Genomic DNA, 23,419 nt, shown 5'->3' with positions numbered 1-23,419 from the left:
AATGGACTATGCAAGTAAGTGAAGCCCTGATAGCATTTGGTGCTTGGAAATCCAAAGACAATGATCTACCATCTGCAAAATAATTGCCAAGTGATCAGGACAGGCAATAATCTGTCCCACCAAATCAGAGGGTGAAAGAAAGCAGCCACACAATTCCTATAGCAATACCAAAATAAATATAATTTGTTCAGCTGTACATGGAACAAGGACCACAGAAAGGACATAATAGAACCATTCAGAAGGACCTAATTTGGCCATCTGTGATGAAGATGAATTTTGCAACCACACTTCTGGATACACTGAAAACTTTTGTAGCTAGGTGCCTTTTGAAGAATATCTTTTAGGTTCAAATGATCTCTCCAAGCATACCTGACACTCAAACATGTAAAATCAAATTCCATGTGATAACCTTCTACGCACGACAGTAATTTTATGGTTGCATCTTTACACTACCATGCCTCTTTTCTCTTCTTGAGACAGAAAGGACATTGGTGCAAAACAAGAGTCAGCAACAAGGAATGTGAAAGCCTGAAAAATCTTAAGCAGTAGCAACAAAGCACCGACAGATGACCAGCAAAACCTAAGGCATGAGGGCTTGGGATTAGTTTTTTAATTTGATAAAATATGTGTTGGCTCATGGCCAATCTCTTAGGTAAGTCACTTACATAACTATAATTTAAAATAGGAATAAAAGCACATTTAAGTAAGAATACCAATTCAAATCTAGGTGCTTAAATTAGTAATTGGACAGCTGTATATGGCCTCTAAGTGCAGACTGAAGAATTGTGTCTTGAAGAATGAGACACCAATAGACAAACAGGATTTTTTTGCCTGCCATTCTAATAAAAAATAAAATGCTATTACTTGTTTTCAAATCCTCTTGCATAAGTGTCAACTGCTAAAGTAACTATTAGAGTGATATCATGGGCATAGACTATCTTTCTTCCCACAAACAGTAGTCGTTTATGACCATGTTCAGTCAGCACACCCTTACTTACATGTCTGCAAAACCACTGGACAATTCGTGCTTTTTGGAGGACAGCTTCACTTCAGCATGACAGCCAGAGCAGATTTGTAAGATGAAATTTCATGCAGGGGAATGGCTGGGTTTTAGTTGTTTTTCAATATTTGATTGTGCCGTGTTTATTTTCCATCTGAAAGGATTATCTTAAGGACAACAAGGCAAGCTGAAGCTGCTCAAAATCCCCTGCAGACTCTGCTATCACCATCTCCGGTGGCTTTGTCCCCTAGCAACTACCAAGTAATTGACACAAAATCTTCCCTCTCACCTGCCAGTTTCTGTTAGTTCAGTTTCATACCACCCAGGCTCAGCCAACTCAGCGTTCATCTCTCCAGAATTTTCAGGAAGCAGAAGTATTTACTCAAGACACTGATGCCACCATATTTTTGGTCATGTGTTTTGCTCATAATATGTAAAGCCAATTTAAAATTAAGAAGTATGTTTTGCTCAGTTAAAAGACAAAGGTGTGCACTCTCCTGAGTCTGTGCAAGATATGCACAGCTGACAGCTCTGTTATAGCCAGGTCTGCCAACAAGTTGGTTGGGCTGATCTACACAGCACAGTGCAGCCGTGTGAAGGTCTCAGCCATCAGCAGCTGGAACATCCACATGCATACAGCAGCACCTTGCAGAAATACGAGCATGGGTGCTGGAAGCTGCATTAGCCAAACCGTGCAGCAAAGGGACATCTGACCTAGGCAGGGCTGCACTGTGCTCTCAACAACATCTGCAGGCTCTTTGGAAAGCACCCCAGGGTGTCCACCCCCACCTCAGGCCTCGACGTTTAGAGAGATGCCCAGGCTGTTTCACACGTGTAGCACACTAAAAGCAGTTTCCCAATGCAGTTGAGTCAGTCCCAGGGCTAGCTGCCTCCCCTCTCCCCACCTCCTGCTTCTGCCCTTGCCCTTGCACAGGACCTTGTCCAAACCTCTCTGATAAGCCACTTCAGGGTTGAGCCAGGCAGTAGTGGGTCACTGTACAGTTAGGGGATTGTGGTTGGTTGGGTGGTTTTTTTGGGTCACAGGGTAATTTTATTTTTTTTTTAACTCCTTCTCCCAGTTCACTCTGGGGTGATTAGGGCTAGTGCAAGAAGATGGGAATCCACGGAATTGGATTGAGAGCACATGGGGAAGAGAGCCAGCATCAACATCAGAGAGCTGTGAGATCAATTCAAGCTGCAATTTTATAATATAGCCAAGTTTGCTGCAGAAAAATACTGTAAAAGAGCTAAATACTATTAACTTAGCAGCAGGTGGTATTTAACTGTGCATAACATATTCTACAGGAAACCCACCAGCAAATATTTCTATTAAATTGTAGTAGAAACAACAATCTGTCTGCATAAAGGAAACACGACTTTCAAACTTATGTAATACATACATTTGAAACTATCACTCTCTGTTGAGCATAAAGCAATAATAAGTCAGCAGTTTCCAGAAATTGATTTCATTGCTTAGAGTTGTAAGTGTGGCACAGCAGCCTTACAAGCAGCAAGCTGTTATTACTCTGCAGTGGTCGCAACTGCCTAGCAGGAGCACTGTGTTGGTACTCGGCTGCCAGAAAGTGAATTCTCGGATGCAGTTATTTCACAGCAGAGGTAAACATAATTGTTAAAATAAACTACCTGTCATGTAGCTACTACACAGATATGTACACAGATAATCTAATTCACCCTGTTCTTACTACATTCAGTGTTGAAACCCCAAAGAACAAACAAAACCTGTTCATATGACTCCTGTGAAATGAAATTAGGAAGTATGGAAGTACTCCCATGAAAATGAACATATTTGCTCAGCTGTTTTCTGCTTCCCATTAGCTGAACACAACAAAGCAGCAGCAAAGGTCATATTTCCCAACTTCTGAAACAATTAGTTCGCTACATCTCAAGTAAGAACTACTGTTAAGTTTTGTTCAGTTGGCTTCCTTTCTTCTTAGGAAGAATGCAGTTACCCTCATTTAAGATGGCTAAGATATTCATACCATTCTTCGTAATGACTGGATCTCAAAAGAGAGGTGTTGAATATGATTCTTAAAATATCAAGGAACAAACAAATAAATGGAAAACCTCGTTGTACAAAATGCATTCAAACTGATCTTCAGTAACATCCCTTTTTGTCCGTGGGATTAAATTAGCAGAGAATCTTTCCTAGCTGAGCTTCAAATAACGTCCCTTTTTGTCAATGGAATTAAATTAGCAGAGAGTTTTTCCTAACATTAGAACAGAAAGAAAGAAATAAAAAAGTAAAGGAAGGAAGAAAAACAACATACCTAGCTGTAAATTGCTGGTTTTCACTCCTGAGTAACTGGAGTTACTATATAGTAAAATGGTGCTATGTTGAGATTATTTATTTCCTGTTAAATTCCTTTCACCTGACAATCTAAAAAAAAAGATTTTTGAAATAGAAAGCTCAACAGCAGTAACTTTCCTCACTATGTATCTCACATGAGGCTTGTTCCTTGAGCTAGTGATCATTTCTCAGTATGACATGCAGAGGATTAATGGTGTACTTCTAATGGAAATTACTAGATTTCTTCCATATCACTGAGTCAGTAACATAGCTTTTTCCGTATGTTTTAGAATAAATATTGGTAGTGTTTGTCAGGAATTGGGTAAGTGACTCACCTTCATCTAAAGGAACCTCCTCCTCCTCACAGGGAGAAGGAAGGAGGGGCTGTAGAGGTTCCATGTTGATTATGAGTTGCTTGTTCAAGGAGGGAGAGCTGCGACTCTGGGTAATGCTGGTTCTAAAAGAAGGGGGAAAACAGCATCATTTTATTCACAAGGAAACAACTGCAGTTCAATACATGTCATCTCAGAGTTGTTTTGCATAAATTACACTAGGCCTTGAGCTATCATAACAAGTTCTGCTCTTGAACACTGCTTATGTGTTATGTTGCACCCTCAGCAGATATAGACCTTTCAATATCTGAAGTGCAAGAGAAAGCTTTGTGCTGGTTTACTTCTCTTTATGCAGCCTGACTCCTTTTCATCTTATGCAGGATTTCAGTGTGTTGTTCCTTCCACACTGCACAGCACACATCAGTATTTGGCTTCATGGAAGGGGAAGGTAGAGAGGATACAAATAATTTTCTTGATGTTGTTCCATTGCCTCCAGGACAGGGTAAAGGATTTGTTGTGGTTTGAGCACTGCAGACTAAAGACTAAAGCAGGAACAACCGTATCCCTTCAGTTAACAGATACACAGCGCTCTCATTCTCATGCACACCAGATACTGCCTCTACACTATGCCTCCAGGTGCTCAGGATGGTTTTCTTTCTTGTCTTACTTGGCTTTAACAGGCTTTCCTGGTAGCAGGTGTTGAACTTTCTCAGGAAAGTTTGAGGAATGCTGTTGATTTGCTTCAGTCATGAGGCTCATTAGCTAAAATCATATTACTGAGAATATAAAATGGCTCTTTAGAATAAGTTAACTAGGACTTACATGCTACAGGCCTGAAGCAAGAGTCCTGCAATAAATTTGAACCATTACATTATAAAATATTTACTTTTGACAGAAGCAAAGATGAAAAGGAAGAGGATTCTACTTGACTTCAAATGGTACATAGGTACAGTGAGGAAGTTTCAAAAAATGCATTTCAACTTTGCACAAAGGCTCAACTTACAATTCCACACAGATAAACAAACTGAACAAAGCACCTGTTGCAAGTGAAAAGAAGGGACTGTGTGTTGCTGAGGATTTATGTAAACTTGGGACACAGATGTCCTACTCTAAGTCACATTATATCATTAAATATTCTGTGGGGATAAACAAGCTTTCTTGCTCAATTGCCATGATTCCTTGCTCATTAATGTATGCCCAAAGCTACTTATGTCCTCATTTGCATTCTGTGAGCTGTCTGTAATAGCTATTTAGTTTAAATTTTCACTTCCAAAGAAGTTTTTCACTCAGATTACAGTAATTACAATCACTGCAACCCAGAAGTACCTCCACAGGCTTGTTATGCATCCCCATGGTCTTTGTGCTTGCTGTAAAGAGCTATCAAGCAACCCCCAAAATAGAAGTGCCTAGGAGCACACATAAGGCTCCTACTCTATGCTTATTTACAAAGATGTCTTCTTCAGGCATGCCCTGGAATCAAAATATTAAATCATTCAGTGTGCGTTTGTCAGAACTCTCCACCGCATTAATGCTATATGACTACACACTCCAACAGATTTTCAGTCTCTAGAGCTTTAAGTGTAATATCCAAACACAAAGATACCGAACAGTAACCTCCTCACAACTGCATGTTTCTTTCTCAATGCAGCCATGTCACCACTGAATTAACTTTGAGGAAGGGAGGACAGGGAGAGAAAACTTTATATGTATTTAAATATATATGTATATTTGCCTTCAATCATATAATTTCCTCTAAAAGTTTTGCATCCAAAAAACTACCAATTCCCACCCCGAAATCCTTTTTCACAGAGTAACATGCTTCTGAAGCCTGTTTGTTTTTTGAGATGAAAATTTGCTTTTGCCTACTTGTGCTATTAGAAGGACAAGCCATCTACCTCTGTCTCCCATTTCAAAACCTGCACTATAAAAACACTTGAAATCATTAGATTTTTTTCTTGGTCTTTCTATGAAGCTAAACTTGGAGCTACCATTATACTGTAAATGCAAGCATTTTAAGAAGGTTAATCATAAAAAATATACATTACTATTTATGGGTGTGAAATCCATATGAAGTTGCTCTATAAACTTATTTGCCCTCTCATCGTTTCTTCATGTACACTACAAGTTTTAGACAATATGCTTAAAATACAGTAAATACTGAAAGCAAAAAAAAGCAAAATACAAGATAAAAATTAATTTTACATTAAACCCCTTTCTTATACTGTGGAAAAAAAGAAACACTATGGGAAGTAGGCAATAAGCTATTTCCTTATGTGAGTAACTATTTTCATTTAAAAGGCATTTGTGTGCCCAAGTATTCTACCCTGCCTCAATGATGGACCTATATTCTGTCTTCCGTGTTCTCAGTCAACACATTCTAGACTGTCACCCCATTTTAAAATGTAATCTGCAAAAGCATGTTCAAAAGCATCCCTGCATGGCCTCACTATTAATTACATAGTAGGGCTGCACAACGTATTTATAAATATTTGCTGCAAATATATTCCTACCCTTTAGTAAAGACAATCCACTTTTCTCTCAAATATAGATGGAATAGCCATATTCAATTAAAAACAAACCAAACACACACATCCTACCCCTGGAAAAAATCACAATAAAAATAAGGATATGGCTGTAGAATGTTCACAAAGTTCAGTAAACTTTTTAAAAGTTTTTAAATAGCTTTTTCGTGCTGGCCTCTTTCTTTTTTTCTGAAGGACTTTAATAAGGCTCTTGCCAATTTTCACTGTCACTACAATGAGTGATAAGGACCAGAAAGCATTAGTTTTCTTTTAAAATCTAGCTGCTTGTTTCTAACAAGCCAAATTTTTCTCTGATGAAAAGATTGTCTGATCTTTTTACTGAATGAACTTCCTGCTTTTTAATCTGACTGTGTTATGCAAAAACTATCAAGCATACTGTTAAACATACCCATTTACCGACACAAAACAGAAACTTTCAAAACCAGGCAAGAACTAGGAATGAAATGAGAACATACTTTTCTGTCAGGATCATGTAATAACAATGTATGTCATAACACAGAAAATAATATAAGCTACTTATCTGACTGATTGATTAAACCCAGCTTCGAAGCAGCACAGATTAAGTTCCCTTGTGCAGGAGACAATACGGCATTGTCAGAATTTCGTAACACTGGCAACACATATTTCCCAAGACTTGCATGCCTCATTGTGGAAGCTTAGAACGACAGCCATTACATGTCACAGTAAAGGAAAGAGAATTCCTCTGTAGAGAACAATAATCCTCCTTAGTCCTTAAACTTTAATATTGAATGTCAAGACATACCTGTGAACTTCAGGAGGTTCCCTCTGGATTTTAGAGCTTGCCTCCACAACCTCTTTGGCTACTTTTCCACTGCATTAAAAGATGAAATAAATATTCAAGCAAATACTAAGATGAGCTCATTACATGCCAAACACTATACATAAATGAACAATTAAGTTACATTCAAAAGAAAAAAAGGGGGGGGGGGGGAAATCCTATATAGTGGGTATATAGTGTCCCAGATTAAAAATTCTGCTGACCACTTCTCTGCAAAGCTACTGAAGAAAAAGCAACCTTTTGTAGTGGAACACTAGGAGTGAGACTGGACTATCCCACTAATGCACGCCTGGTCCAGAACTGCCCAGTTACAGGGGAACATACGGTCTCTGCACTGGCCACGCATCATTGTTTTTACAGAAACTGCACCAAAAGTGGAACACTATTTCATGAAACTGGTCTTTGACAGAAGTCTGCATGAAGCCTCCAGGATGCTAAAGAAACAACAGAAAGTCTTTCTAATCCTGACCTGAATTATGTGTGAACAGGTCATAAAGAAGTAAGATCCCTCAATTTGCCATAAGTAATTACTGATGTTTTCTCTTACTTTCTGAAATGGTTTACCATGAAAAAGAAACAGCAAACACCCACCTATATCGAAATCTACTGCCTTTAAAAAATATCTTGCTGCTGGACATGGTCTTGATCTGACTGGATTTTGCATACCTTGAAGAAAAAGAACAGAGGCTGTTGCATTTTCAGCACAGAAGGAACATGATAAGCAAAAATGAACAAGGCAAACTACAAGCTTTGTTATTTTTATACCACAAAGTAATACTCAATAACTGGCCTTTCCAACTTTTTTTAAGGCCATTATACAAATTACAATATAAAGCGCACATAAAACAATTCAGACAGCACAGAAAAACTGAATATAAAACAAGTGATTACATGGATAGGAAAGCAAGAAAATTAAATGCAGACACTTGCTGCATCTCTAGGGACTCTCATTCACAGGATGAAGGAAAGACTGTGGTACACCAAAAGCCCCTAGGACAAGTTTGCCCTAACACTACCTTGTTTGTGGGAAGATATGGCTATTTCACTTCCCCACTAGTAAAACACAGAAATAATAAGGAAGTCGTAACACTTGCCTCCAAGAATAGTTGCTTTTCCAATGTCTCTATACAGTCAACTCCTTAGTAGCCTACGTCATATCCTACTGCTTCTCTCTAATCACAAAGTACACAGCAACCTTTTATCACGGTCTTTTATCACAAAGATCATGGAAGAGTATCCCAGACACTCCATCTCCTTGATATTCTCTGGCTTCAAAATGGCAAATTGATTTCATATCGAGTCTCTCATTCACAGAACCTAGTAAACAATTTTTTATGATTTGTATCTACTTGATAACAATCACAACAGTCAACCCTGAGCCTGGATCAAGACAGGACTAAAGCTGTTTTTCCAGACATGCCAAGCAATCATGACCTTATCTTAAATTCCAAGTCTTAAGCTCTTCTAAGCAGAGAAGAGGACGAAATCTAACTAAAGCAAAGTGTCATTATCATGAATTATTTACACAACCTGGCTACCTCTGTTCTAATCTTATTGGAATACCTTGTTGCTATCATACAGAACATAAACAGGATTTATCTAATGCTGTTAAGTAACCAACAGTCCACACTCAGTACAACTCAGTTTCTCTGAAATGTATGAAAACTTTTGCTGTTTCAAGACTACTATCCTAAGCCTTTATTTACAGATTGCTTTGGCTTCATTTTCATGTTTGGAGGATTGTTGTTATTTTTCTGCACTCTGCTTATTAACCATTACTATTTTCCAATCTATTGGCCAGGTTCCTCTCCACTACCAATATTCATTTTACTAAAGTAGTCCTCTTTTAAGACCCACCAAAATTGAAACAGGCAAGCATAATTTTAAGCAATCATGCTAAAGAAATAACCCTACAGTAGTGCCTGAAGACATCTGGAAAATAGAAAAAAATGTGAGAGAAGCAGCCCCACAGACACCAAGGTCAGTGAAGAAGGAGAGGGAGGAGGTGCTCCCGGCGCCAGAGCAGAGATTCCCCTGCAGCCCATGGAAAAGACCATGGAGAAGCAGGCTGTCCTCCTGCAGCCCATGGAGGTCCACAACAGAGGAGATATCCACATTGCAGCCCATGGAGGACCCTGCACTACAGCACATGGACATGTTCTGAGGGAAGATGCAGCCCATGGAAAGCCGACACAGAAGCTGGCTCCTGGCAGAACCCATGCTGCAGCAGGTTTATCCTGAAGGAATGGAGCCCATGGGAAGGACCCATGCTGGAGCAGTTTCTGAAGGGCACTGGAGCAGTGGAAAAGTGTGAGGAGGAAGGAGCAGCAGACAGAAACTGCTATGAACTGACTGCAACCCCCATTCCCATCTCCCTGCACTGCTTGGGGCAAGGAGTACATAGAGGAGTCAGAAATGAAGGAGTGAAGTTGAGCCGGGGAAGAAAGAGGGAAGGAGTCTTTTTAGTTTTGCCTTATTGTCACTTTAAAATAGAGCAAGACAATGAGAAACAAATTAAATTAACCTTCCCCAGGTCAAGCCTGGTTTGCCTCTGACAGGAATTGGTAAGCAATCTTTCTGTCTTTAACCCAACCCATAACCTCTTTCATCTTATTTTCTCCCCTTGACTTGTGGAGGAGGGAGTGAGAAGGCAGCTGGGCAGGCATCCGGCACCTAGACAAAGCCAAACCCAACCACAACCATGTATTTGTGACCAAAACCCGAACAGTTAATATAACAACCATTTAAGAATAAGAGCAGAGAGATGATATTCCTATAAGTCTCCCTCAGACATCTTTACTTCGAGCACTAATTTCTCTCCTTTGGGTGGGAATTGTTTCCTATTCCCTCTATTTATTTCTAGAAATATAAAAAAAACCTGCTCAAACACCATGCACTATGTGTACTTCCAATGGAAAGCACTCCTGATAATCTTTTTATTAATTCAGTCTCAAACACAGTAGATGTTAACATAGAGAATTAACAGCTGTATTGTTCCAGCTCATATTTCCCATTTCTTCACTGAAACAATTGAATAGATTATATTGATATGTTATTGTACCAGTGTTGAAATGAAACAAGGAATCTTCTCCAAAATAAAGCAGATCATTAACATCCATGTTAGAAGACACATTCTTCCCACTTAGTTATTATTCACTCTTACAGCAGCCCCCTGGTGCTGTTATGCTCCAACACAGAAACAATAATTTTTATAAAATATGCAAGATGCTGTAAGGAGAGACTAAGTAACAATAAAAGCTATATGCCTAAAGGGAAGCATCAATAAACAGATCTAACAAAGTCAACAGAGGGCAAAAAGAACACAATAAGAGCTTTTTAATGAGGAATTATTTTCAAGTTCTCTTTTAGGGAATAGGGAGGAAGACACTCTTTTTTTTCTTGACAATTTAAAGGCTTTTTTAAAAAAAATCAAACGAGATGGCTGGCAACTTGCAAAATGTATCTAAGAACATTTTCTTTCCTTTTTTAAATCATTTCAGAGAATTTTTTTTTTAATCAATTCTTAGTAAACCTTGGATTTCAAGTGGGAGAACATTACCTACCAGTAAAAGAGCCCAGAGAAACAAGTATAACAGATTGTTTCCTTCATTCTCAAGGTATTCAACAGCAGGGCTAAGATTAACAACTATGTTCCCAGACACAAGTGCAGTACCATGTCCATCCAACATCACACTACAGAGCAGCAAAACCAGTGTGCTGGAAGAAGTGTAATTGTTCACTGCCAAAACCCTCCTGCCTCATTCAGATTTTAAACAATTTACAATACTGGCTTGAAATGAAATAATATTCCTCATTAGCTTGCGTATTTTCTGTTTGCATTTTGAATTCTGTTAATTAAATGGAACATTTCACGTTAAACAGCCTTCTACTCACATGCACACTTTTTTACTTTTAGTATAGATAATCACTTCAGGTTTACGTACTTGTAAAAAGCCTGGTTCTCCACCCCACACTTCCAAAGATGCTTGCAGGCTGCTGGTGTAGAGGTATGGAATGACAGCACAGCCTTTTTCTAAGTGAAAGGAAAAGAAGGCAAATAAAAGTAATGAAAATGTAGAATTCTCAAAGTCTGAAGTAGCTGTACCTGATGGCATCATCATGAACTGGATACACTGAAGACCAAGTTTTCCTGAGTAGCCTCACTCTGTGGTTCACCCACAGAAGTACAACCGATACATAGCTGATATTTAAGCTGCCCAGGCAATTGTTTCAGAAATACAAGGGGATGCTTGGAGGTCACAGGGAAGAGCATATGTGCAAGTGGTTTGTAGAATAAACCTGTACCAACTGTATTCACACCAAAATCAAAAGATGGATGTCTCTATATTCAATATTCCACCTTGCACAGTTGCTGCACTACTTACCATCCGCTTCTCCTTGTTCCCTATGTCCTACCATCAAATCCTCCTTGCACCCACATAAACAGCCCAAGACATTTCTGGCGTTATTTCCTTCCTTCATTTTCTCACCTAGATTGCATCCAAAGCTGTAATCTTGGGCTATGTCACTCTGCCCTAGGGGTAGAACTGATTATAGCATCCTGTAGGCAAAAATCTCTACGATTTCAATGGCAAGAGCCTAAGGACAGGACTCCTGACTGCCTAGGAGAGACTCCAGCCTATTCAGCTGACCAATATTTGAGGACATGATTGTAATTAGCTGAAAATACCTCACATTGATCCAGGTATCAATGTTCACCTGAATTTTCAAACATATACAGATGTCACTCATGCTCTAGAGTGTGTAGGTACAGCTTTAGCACTTTAAAATCCGTTAAAACTTGACTACACAGATGACCAAAGCCATGAGCAATCAACACAGCACTGCATGAATGTTAAGTGAGAAATGTCTCAACCCTTTGCAAATTAGACATTCTTTTGACAACAGCAATATTCTTGTTCACTCATATTCTATATTGTAGTTACAATATGAAGTACAATTATTGATTGTTTAGAAGTTTGTTTAGTTAAAAAATGATGTTATGATTTAGTTGATTCTAAATCATATACAGAAGTTCTGTGAAAATATTAAACCTGACCTCTTTCTGAGCTCCAAACACATAAAAAGTCTTCCCTTCAAATTTCAGTTTATAGACATCACACCTAGAAAGAGAAAAATCATTTAAGTATAGGAAAAATTGATAGATCTACAGGTATGTAGAACCCATTTCTACAGGTATGTAGAAACTTGTATGCAAGTTTCCTTGATTCCCAAAGTCAAGCAGGCTGTCAAATGACAAAGAGCCTCAACAGAAGTCTTACAACCTTTAGCATAAAAGTATTTAATATTCTAATGTTCTTTAGAGTAGAGAACATAAGCCCAGAGTATTTCTTTACATCCCTATGCACCTTCACAGAATTAACTTTGGCTGCTGGAAAGTGAAGAGGAAATTAAAAGTAGGCAGAAGCTGATGTTTACATTCTATTTATCACACAATCTGTAATTCCTCTTCTATCTTAAAACCTTGGAACATCTAATGTAATTAAATTGAGGGAAAGAAAATACTCTTATCTCTATCCTTATTTACTTGTGGTTTCATATCACGCATTTTAGTAACTAGCTAATTACAGTCAGAACACAACAGGAAGAAAAAGAAAATGTTTGACAGCACTTATTACTGGGGCCTTGTGAGCTGCAAACCTATGTCAAAATTTAATTTAACCAAGGCTGAAAGCACAGTCTACAGATGGAATAGTAGTGCACCCTATAAAGGCAATGTGATGCCTCTGCTTAAAGTGTAATGGAATTTTGTCATTACCACAGCTAAAATGGAGACACCATGGTTTTTCTAAACTTCTCTAAAGATTTTGGATATCAGATGGTTGAAATAGGAACAATTCTGGAGGCAAGGACAATGCTAGCCCTACAACTTTAGAAAAAGAGTTTTGCTTTAACATTAAACAACAACAACAAAAAATTATTCCAGTTGAGAAAGTTTTTCATTGAAAAGAAAATCTCAAATATTAGTTTGGATTTTTACTGTGCAGTGCAAATTTCAGCTAATATCAGTTAAAACTATTAGCACTCACTTCTAGTCTCAGAAATGAAAGGAGCAGTGCATGGCATTCAGATAAATTCAGATAAACCAGATCGAACTTCCAATCGCCAGTGTAACACTGAGACAGCTTAATGGCTTTTCCTCCATCACTATTGCATTTTGTACCTGGTTTACATGCCAATGGACTAAATGAATACACAGAGATCTCCGAAGGGACACATTACCCTTAACTAACATGAAAAACTAAGCGCTGAGAAACTAATTTCCCACTGTATGGTGGATACATCCTTGGCAAGTGTTATTCTCTCCTCCCTGCACTGTAGACTGACGTTGCAGTCACATTGTCCTTATGTCACAAGCACAAACCACTGAAGCACTGTGACTAGGGCTACACAAAATTAACCCTAGGGAAACTACAGTACAAATCCAGAATCACAAATGGATGGCATTTGACAGACATGTCCGCAGAGCTCCACAGGGAACTGAATTGTATAGACCGGACTACACTGACTTTGCACCTCTGAGGATTTCAGGTTAGTCAACTATCAAGGGGAGTTCTATGGACATGCAGCAAAGAGTCCAGCTCTACACAAAAAAACTGCCTCCCCATTTCTTCACCTCCCACCCATCTTGTTCCCACAAGACCAGCTGGGAGCGCTGAGGTGGAGCAGCCACATCTAAGTAACTGCTGTGGACATCTGTTAAGCAGCAGGGCTAAAATGAGATTTATTGACACCTGAGCGTGACTGTGCTCACTCTGCAGCACACCGCTGAGGGCATGCCCAGCTACTGTTACTGTACCAGCAGCATCTCAGTTTTACCGCTCTCTCAAACGTGGCTGTGGCTTCCCAATTAAGTCAAATGTTTTGCAGAAGCAGAAAAGGAAAGCCAGACAAAGCAAGGACAATTGCATAAGTGTCCACTTCTTTAAAAAAAGAGGCTAAAAAATAAAAATTCAAAGGCATTCTCACCTCCTCCTCCGCTTACCAAATAAGTTTTTTTATAGTTTTCAAATTGAGGCTATTAAATGAGGAAAGAGCAACGTTTCCAAGAGTCAAATAAAGATGCAGGTGGACTCTTGTAAACTCTTCCAGATGTCTCTGCCAACAAGCCTCACTGGTGATTTATAGCATAGTTGAAAAATCAATTTACTCAATTTTAGCATTTTTGCATTATGTTGACTAATGCACCCAGCGGAATAATTTTCACTGGAGGAAGAATGAGACCAAATTATTATTATTCTACTTCTCATCTAAGATCCTTTGAAACAGAAACATAATGGGGCAAGAGAAGGAATATTCACTTGGTTCACCTTAAAGACAACAAATGCAGGTGAAGATAGTAGGAAGAAGGGAAGACACAGGAGAAAAGACTCTTGTATATTAATCTACTCTTACTTCACATGCTTACCATTTTAACAAATGAATTCTTTTATTCCCCTGGAAAACTACAAATCCTGCAGCTGTGAATCCTAAAAATGTAGTCGTCCCTGTTGAGTCCTTGAAAGAGAAAAAAGAAACATAATTTTCCCCTCGTCCAGTGAGGTATTTCTTACTGATAGCATAAATTGTTACCCCACTATAGATTACTGCCGTTTTGTTTTCCTTTCCAAAATAAATTTTGCCTTCAAATTGTACACTTCTAAAGAACAAAGACTGCACTTGGCAATACAGGCCTCATTTATTTCTAGGCATTTAAATAAGTAAGAGCATCTTATGCTTTGTTTCCATCTACCTGTAGCTGATGACAGTGGCAAATCCTTAGGTATACTTACTAAATTTGTTGAAAACATACTTCTGTGCATGTGCTATTCTTAACGTGCTGACTAACTACAAACCAGGGATTCATATCTGCTTCAACACTGATATTTTTGAAGATTTCATAATACGTTGCTCCCCTGTGAGATGTTGTGTTGGAAGTACTGCTGACAGACAGCATTTACTACAATAAGCAAGTACTCTTGAGTACAAACCAGAACATATGGTGATACTTGCCTTTCAAATAGGAAAGACCATTTTTTAAATTTTTAATTCCACAATAAAAGTTCTGGCTTATAGTTTTTGAGCAATGATTCAAGTGAATTTTGTATTAACGGGGTTTCCTGTCCATCCCAAGTTCCAGACCCTCACCTTGCTAAAGTTTGTCAACTTTATTGTGGTTTATGTTCCACAAATAAAATAGGGGGGAACAGAAACAGCAATACTTCTGGAGTAGCAGCCACACCACTGGAAGGAGCATGTCCTAAGGAGCCAGGGAAGCGCCTTACTTTGCAGTTCACTTCCAGAAGACTGAAAAATTTTCCTTAGGCATGGGCCATGAACACCTGCATGCCCCCATACTACAAGCCTTGCCACACAGGTAAAGAGGAAATTCTGAGCCAGATTTGACTTTGTCCTAAGTGCCAACATAAGTCTGTCTCTCAGATGCCCTGTGAAAATCTGCAGTATAGTTTTGAACTAAAGTTTAATAAGTCACTGACCTCACTGGGCTCTGAACCAGACCCTGTGTTTCACACAGGAGCACCATTCCTAGCAAAGTACATATGAAATCCGATGCAGCTTCATGTCAGATCTGACTGTTTAAGGGCATTCACCACCAGAACAGCTAACTGGACAGCACTGCTGTTCCACCAAATGAGATGGTATACAAGACAAAGTAAAAACAGTAGTTAAAACATGAAGCAAGTAACACTAAAAACAAACAGATTATCTGCAGATTATGCAGATAAAAACAAGTCATTAAAAATGCAGGTGTAAGGGATAATCAGAACTGGTAACTAAAATCACCTTCTCATAAAGAACCACAAAATAGCAAAGTGGGGGAATATGCAAATGCATACCCAGTTCTCCCCTCTGTACTTTTGGTTTGCTGTTCTTCCTAAGATTTGCATATTTTGATGGTGTTTGAAAAACTAATCTGCCAAGGACTAACAGTTGTTGCATCTTCTGGACAGAGTAACACTGAATCACGAAAATCTTGGCAAACACAAAGTATTTCACACCTGGAATATTTAGAGAAACCTTTGCATTAAATGCAAAGAAATTATGATGCATAAGCAAAGCTTTTGTCGTGACACTCTACCACATTCTCCTACAACGTTCTGCTTCCTCTGGAGAGACCTTTCCTTTGACTAATGTAGAAATGCCAACCAGTCAATGTTCTTCCAAGACTTAAACATAATATGTAGTTCCAGGGCAAGTTCTTTCATAAATTACTCCCTATTTGTGCCTGGATAAAAAACAGGGCTAAATAAACTCAATTAATCGCTTTTTACTAAATGTTAGTAAAAAGAACATTTTATTAGATGTTAGTAAAGAAAAACTGTTACCTTGCAAGGATGAGGATCAACACCATAAGTTTCCAAAGAATATGCTTTCAGGAGCAAGTTAAATTCAGAAACAGCTGGGCTCTGACCTCTGAAATTACAAAAGAAACAGCAGTTTGACAGCAAAAAGAAAATGGGAGAAAAAGACTTTTTGACTGGAGCGTTTAAATGCCTAAAAAAGAAGGAAAGAAAAGTTCTTGCTGAAATACAAACTATTTCAACCATGTTCTGTTTATAATGTAAAGATAGAAAACTTTTCACATGTTTTCTCCTGCTGAATTGCACAGTGCCTGATGTTTTCAGGTAAATTCTGATGTTTTTTTCTCAATCCTGAGATAATAACATGTTATGCAGTTAAACAGCTATCCATTATCCTGCAAGTATTTGTTGTCTTTTGTTATACATGCACATCAGCCTGAACATGAAATAAAGCTCGGCATCTTTTTCCACAAACTCTTGCTCCCCAACTCATTTAAAAGGATTGTGCAGATTAACAAACATTCCTTCCAGTGCAGGGTATAAACTTGGCAATCATATTACACTGTCTACTCAGATGCTTGCCTAATTATAGCAGTGCCTGCTACCATCATGATAGTTCATAATCTGCCAGCTTTTCCATTATATGCCCCTATTTTTAGGGTGTCTATAATCAACCATGAATATACTCTAAAGACTGAAACATGGCATGCAAGACTTGAGTTCTAGAGTAAGTTTCATTATTTGATTTTTGCTCTACTAACTCCTGCCATTACAATAAGCTCTAACACAGATTTACAGTGCCTGTTTGTCAGTGAACTGTTCCTAGTATTATTTTATTTATGTATTTGCATGACTAGGGTACAGGATTCTGATAGTTAATATGGGTTTGTGACCATAAGCAGTGCTTAGGACCTTTAGAAAGCCAGCCTTCATAAATGCTTCTTATGCAAATATAAAAAAAATGAGCCTTAGACAAATCTTCAAGGAACACAGCAATACTTTATCTTACCACTGCATTTTGGGGTCCAGTCTCACACTGTGACCAATGGCACTCGGGAATTGGCATTTAAAACTGCTCTGTACACTGGTGTGGAATAATTCCCCTGTAAGTCTGTTTTCCCCCAGTAGCTAGAAACCAACAAGCATTGAAATAAAAGATTCAGTATCCAGCCCAAAGTTCAGTTTAACATTTCAGACAATGCTAGCATGCTTGTGGATGTTAAATACTATTTTGAACCTAGCAAGCTGATGCCCTGTGGCAATGTGTCAATAACCTTCTCTGTTACAAAATTTTAATTTGTGCCTGCTTATTGTCTCCCAGTCAATCCCATGATACTTCTTCAGCTTCTTCCATATGTCTTTTGGTCCTCTTTGATACTATACTCCTTGCACTTCGTTTCAGACCACATTTTTGTTGAAGTTTAGCCTTTAAAGAAAAAAAACAACCGTGCGAGATAAAAACCCATGCCCTTCTTTCTCCTTCCTTTTTTTGGTCTCTTTCTCACCATATTCCAATGGAGAAGAACATGTACGAAGTGGAACACCAAAAATTACAAATTTGCATTTACACAGCTAAATATTTAAGTGGAAGACAGCATGAAAGCAGCAAACAAAACAAAAATGTTTATTTTGCCCAATCAACTTTCTGATGGCTCTGCTAAACCATTTTTCTCCCTTTTCAATATTAATAAATCACAACTTTAAGTGTAATCACAACTGTAAGACCAAAAAAATGAGCCTTAAAAAGGCAACAAGTTTGTTTTGTGCACTAACCAACTACACAGGACAGAAGTAATTAACTAACTTGACCTAATTTACTTAGAACACTTATGTTGCATAGTGAAAACAGCCAAACACATAGATGGTTTGAGTGCTTATTGGAAACTGGGCCTTACAGAAAAATAAGATTATATAATGCATCTTTTTCCCACCTCCCTTTGCTAGTACAAAAGAAAGTAGTCAGTCATATGGTTTGAAAGACCAAAAAGTGACAAATACTTTGGAGTGATGTGATTTGGGGGTTTTGGCATTTCCAAAAGGGAAAAAAAATATTAAATTGCAATTATTATTGAAAAGACACATTAAAAAAGAATTAGCATGCTCTCCTCACCTATAGCCTCTGAAACTATGCTGGTTTTGTACATATCAAGTGGAACAAGCTGTGGCACTTGGGGAAAAAAGCAGAAGACATGGACAGGTTTGATCTTACCGGATTACAAGCTAATCAAATGGCTACTGTGCAAACCCTTCCAAGAACATCACAAAGCAGAAGAGTCAAGGGCAGTAACAAATGAAAAAAATCCTCATCCATCCCTTATCAAGGGATTAATATTCAAGCCTTGATAATACACTTTTCATCTGTAACTTTGCAATTAAATTTTCATTACTAAATAAAAATGTAACTATAGCAAATTGTATCAGTAAAGAAAAGTCAACATTTTTTATCAGTCGCTGATTTAATATTAGATATGCTTTTGACTGTCTCTGTTTAAAAGCCTTTAAGCTTTCTACATGCAACAAACAGCCTTACGCAAAAACATATAGAGTTTCCTCACTTATGCAAGTGTTTCAACTAACTCTACTTAGGGTGGAAAAACAAGGAATATTTGGACAACACATATTTGCTGTTTTGTAACTCAGTTCTCTCAGTAATGTAAGGTCTCTCTTTCAGTGCATTCACTCCTTTTGACCTTATATGACTTCCCAAATTTTTCAAAATGTATTCAGCATTAAATGGAAGATGTATTCTCTTTCTTTATGCTGCAGCCACTATAGCACCCAGCTGCAGTGTGCCAAAGGTTTTGAAGGACCAGCAAAAGAAAACATTACACAGAAAAGTTTCTGTACATCACACAAATGATAAAACGTGGATAACTTGTGAAATTAGAACTCCACAGTTATTAGCTATGAATTAATGATTCAAACTAGGATTCAATCAATCTAAAAGTTCCTAATAAAATTTTAATGAAACAAAGACTTTAATAGAAGACTGAGAAGTCTACATTACTCTCTGATTTTTCCTTTAGGCTCATGAAAAGTACACACTAGAGGATGTACAAGCTCTGTTTATTCCCCACAGGGCCCACAACTCTGAAGCACTTCAAAGGCCAGGAAGCTCAGCAGGGAATACCTCCAGGGTGTGCCGCAGCAATGATCTACTTGTTTTGCTGGCTGCCCCCACCAATTCACTCTAGAATTTTCTCCCCTTCATACCTTTCCTTTGAGGTATGTATCTGTTGTTACATACTGAATTAGGGAAACTTAGTGAAAGTCAAAGATGAGATAGCACAGAATTGAGTATTAATTCCTTTTAGCAAACAGAGAAGACTATATAGCAATAACAGCAAAGAAAAAACATTTTCAGTGCTATTCTTGGTTTCTTGCTTCCTGAATAACCTTAGTAAAGTCACTTCATCTGTCCTATCTGATTCCCTTACTGACTTACAAAGTGCTGTGAGATACTACTATTAACATACTACTACTACTACTAAAACACATAATTATTGTCCATCCTTTTGCCTCATCTCTATGTCAAAAAAAGTTACTGTACTTGAGCATGCCCCATGTACAATTAATTTCTGGGTATTTATGGTCTGTAGGGTATTTCAATGCCATTAATTCAAAGAATAATAAGTAGGTACATAATGATCTGGCCTCTAGAAACATTATGTATTCACCTCCATGCAAACCAGGGAAAAGTATCAGCCACAAAGCTTTAAATAACATAGGCTCAGTCTCCATCAAACACCCTTTGCTCTGCCCTGCAACTGTGGACATATTTCACTGCAGTCTCAGAAGAGACCACAGGAACTATTTCAAGAAGGATGTCCATCTATGAAGTATTCTTGTTATATGCCTGATCTTGTACGGGACATCCCTCAGCAGAACAAGGTTACTTGGGTTTCCTTTTAACCTAAAGAAAAGCCAGAATTCTGCATAAAGAATCAACATATTTAGCTACACCACATACTGATCACAGAACTGCTTACACATGGCTGAGGTTTTGTTGTTGTTTCTTTAAATCTTTTTACAGGTGGTTGAGACTCCAATTGCTATACAATTAAAGGCCTTCAGTAGTTTTTACTTTTCCTTTAAGCTCAGGAGATTCTGGCAGACAGTGGGGATGTTTTTAAATAGTCTGTCTGCTAGTACTTTTAGTCACGATGAAGGTGCTAGGGAGGACTATTTGGTATTGAAACACAAATCTGCTATTATTATCAGTGTTTTAGTTATACTGGGGACAACAGCACAACAGTGGTAATAATTTTAAAGAAAAGCACTAAATTAAGACACTGGTAAATGAAATTGTGTTGTAGGCTGTGGCCCAGTTTGTCAGAATAGTGAGGCCAGGCTTTGCACATTGCCTAGGCAGCAGAGCTGCTCCCCTGAGAACTGCCTGGGCCACCAGCATTCAGGAGAGAAAAGCCTTTAGATGGGTCTGCCTATGAAAAGAGACCTTAACATCTGGCAAGTAGCTGAATTGCTGAAATGTTGCTGGAACATATAAAACTTAGAAAACTGCAGAATACTCAAATATCAGTTTTAACCTGTACTGCAAAATTGTTCTCTCAGACAGCTAGAATCCTAGGATCATAAAAACCTGAATAATCACTTTAAAACAATAATCAAACTCTTTTACAAATCTATTCAATGCTTATGTGTTTAATTTTACACCGTGCACACGGTAATGACATGTGTCACTTACATAACTCCTTCTACCAGAACATTTCAAATTACTTGTGTGCCTTTGGAGATCAGACTGAGGTGGTATCTCTGAAGTCTGTGCTTAGGTATCTGTATTGCAACTTCACTTCATAAATTGATGCAGTGACGCAGACAGCTTTAAGCTTATTCAACAGACAGAATACATTTACAGAGCAGATGCAGTTTTAATTTACCATTAATTTAAAATCTATTCCCATGATACAGAGACATCTACTGAGCTCTCTGTTTTTAATATCACGGTAGATTCATTTTTCTGGTCCACACACATCTAGCCCATAAAGCTTTCTCCCAGATAAAGAAGAGGTGGGGAGGGAGGAGAGGGGCAAAAGAAATAGGTCCCTTCAGCTGATGAAGAAATCCCTTACAGAAATTCACACAGACATCTGAATTCACCAGTAGGCTAAATATGCAGAAGCTGAAAGCAAACCTCACCATGAGACAGGCAACAACTAGCTTGGTAAAGAAACCAAACGTATTTGTGGATCATGATTATGAACACTCTTCCTGGGGAGGGGCAGGGGGGAAGCACGTGCACATACACACACACACAAAAATAAAAATTTCCTAAAGCTAAAAAATTATCGATATTACAACAAAACCAGCTACCTCTCTCAATTCAAGTAGATTATCCTTTCTATTGAATACTTCTTGGAATTCCCATTAAAAGAAAAATCACATATATTGATATGTCTTTTCAGGTTCTCATTGTATCAGATAGACCTTTGGGAAAAGAGGAGGGGAAAGACACCTGTTGCGTCTCTGAAGTTCCTTTCTCTAGATTGCTGCTACAGCTGCATCTTCCATTAACAATAATCTTCCATTAAAATCACGCTCAGTTAAAGCTGCTTCTTACCCTAAAGTTTCTGGGAATACTGTCTGTGCCATGCAAACACCAATCCAACAAAACAGCATCTCACTCCTACCATATTCAACTAAGTGCATCCAGAATTACAAATATGGTTCCTTAATTTTAAATGGTTTTGAGCACGGTTCTGTGAGAAAAAAGTGGTTCAGAAGAACAAAGTTTTGAGGAAAGCAACACACACATAATTTTTCAGGGAAATGAGTAGGTGACCAGGAGAACCTGTTATTTCAAACTTCTAATAAATATACATTCCAGCCATCTCTCTAATTCAGTCAAATTAAAGCTGGTAGGAATTATGAAGTGAAAGAATACACCAGGAAAATATAGCAGAACAGAAACAAATAAATTATTCATCTATTACAGCAAACACAATGGCATTCTAATACCAGATTGCTAAATTAGAGAGAATTAGCTAATTTTGAAGTTGCAGTGACATGTGCCAACATGTAGCCTGATGGATAAATCTAAATGCCTACACTGGGAAACTGTAAATAAGCAAGCATGGGGTATCAAGGCTGAAGTGAAGAGGACATTCAGTGCAGCCCAGGGTTGTCACCTAGGTGGGACCTGAACAGCTGTTGCCACTATCTGCCTGTGCACTCCCACTACACATCATTGTCCTCCGCAGCTCTCCAAAGTTCTTGATATACTTTGTATAGCTGAGAACTACAAAGACTTTGGCTCCTTAGGCCTGGAAGTCAGCTATCCCTGCTGTAGCCCAAGTCCTGCTCTTTTCCAAACTACCCCCTCCCCTCCATGTAAACCTCAGCAGATCCTCAGTCACTAGCAAAGTGGCTTCTCTCTCCTGTAACATGACTTGCAAGTTTTGGAGCATACCATATGTCCTTCCAATAGCATTCCCTGTGTGTATACAAGGCCATTAGGTACTGATGTGATTAGTGTAGTACGAGAAGCTAAATATAAAGTGTAGATGAGTGTGCTGCCAACATTAAATGCATAAAAGCAGGTAACATGTAGTTTTAATTGCAAGAAGCTTTTAAATGAAATACATGATCCACATTATTCTGGACTTGCTAAATGGGAATTTAGTTTTAGCACTTTTTAATATATTCAACAGCATGCAAGAAGTTGCTTTAATCTTGGATCAAACGATATTAACACCCACAAAGAGAAGCATTTTCTAGCAACTCTTGCCAAGTCTTCTAGGACAGCCTCCCAGAATATACTCTGATAGTAACGTTTGTAGTTATGCTTGCCAGTGGCTCCACTGACAGCTCCATCTCCGCACGAGCTGGAAAGCCAGATCATCAGAGACTGGAAAATCCTGTACTCCTGCTGGCACCAGAGTCTGAGCACCCATGGCAACTGATGGTACAGTGAAGGGAATACAGTAAGAGTTAGAGCAGCGGAAGAAAGTTAAAAGTGCTTAAATCCCCACCGAGTAGTTACAGGGTAGACAATGCAGCAAAGGAAAAAAATGTTATATGCCTTTCAAATCAAATTTAAACAACACTTCTCATTTAACTTGGATCAAATACAAGCATTAATTTGCTACTCTAGTTT

At 38.3% G+C, this 23,419-nt stretch overlaps 1 protein-coding gene across 2 annotated transcripts in view; it reads right to left on the bottom strand.

The window, feature by feature from the left end:
• FRMD3 (FERM domain containing 3) overlaps window positions 1-23,419 on the bottom strand; it is a 149,245-nt gene that overhangs the window by 14,067 nt on the left and 111,759 nt on the right. For both annotated transcript variants that reach the window (XM_049795031.1, XM_049795032.1), the window contains 7 exons: window positions 16,330-16,417; window positions 14,412-14,500; window positions 12,042-12,105; window positions 10,927-11,015; window positions 7,574-7,648; window positions 6,947-7,015; window positions 3,644-3,765 (listed from right to left, as the gene is read on the bottom strand). In XM_049795031.1, coding sequence (XP_049650988.1) covers window positions 3,644-3,765; window positions 6,947-7,015; window positions 7,574-7,648; window positions 10,927-11,015; window positions 12,042-12,105; window positions 14,412-14,500; window positions 16,330-16,417 — 596 coding nt within the window. The remainder of the gene's footprint in view (window positions 1-3,643; window positions 3,766-6,946; window positions 7,016-7,573; window positions 7,649-10,926; window positions 11,016-12,041; window positions 12,106-14,411; window positions 14,501-16,329; window positions 16,418-23,419) is intronic.

This window comes from Accipiter gentilis, chromosome Z (assembly GCF_929443795.1).
Source record: "Accipiter gentilis chromosome Z, bAccGen1.1, whole genome shotgun sequence".
In the NCBI taxonomy this organism is placed as follows: Eukaryota; Metazoa; Chordata; class Aves; order Accipitriformes; family Accipitridae; genus Astur; species Astur gentilis.
The sequence above is the reverse complement of the archived record's forward strand: the minus strand, read 5'-3'. Positions and strand labels throughout refer to the sequence as shown.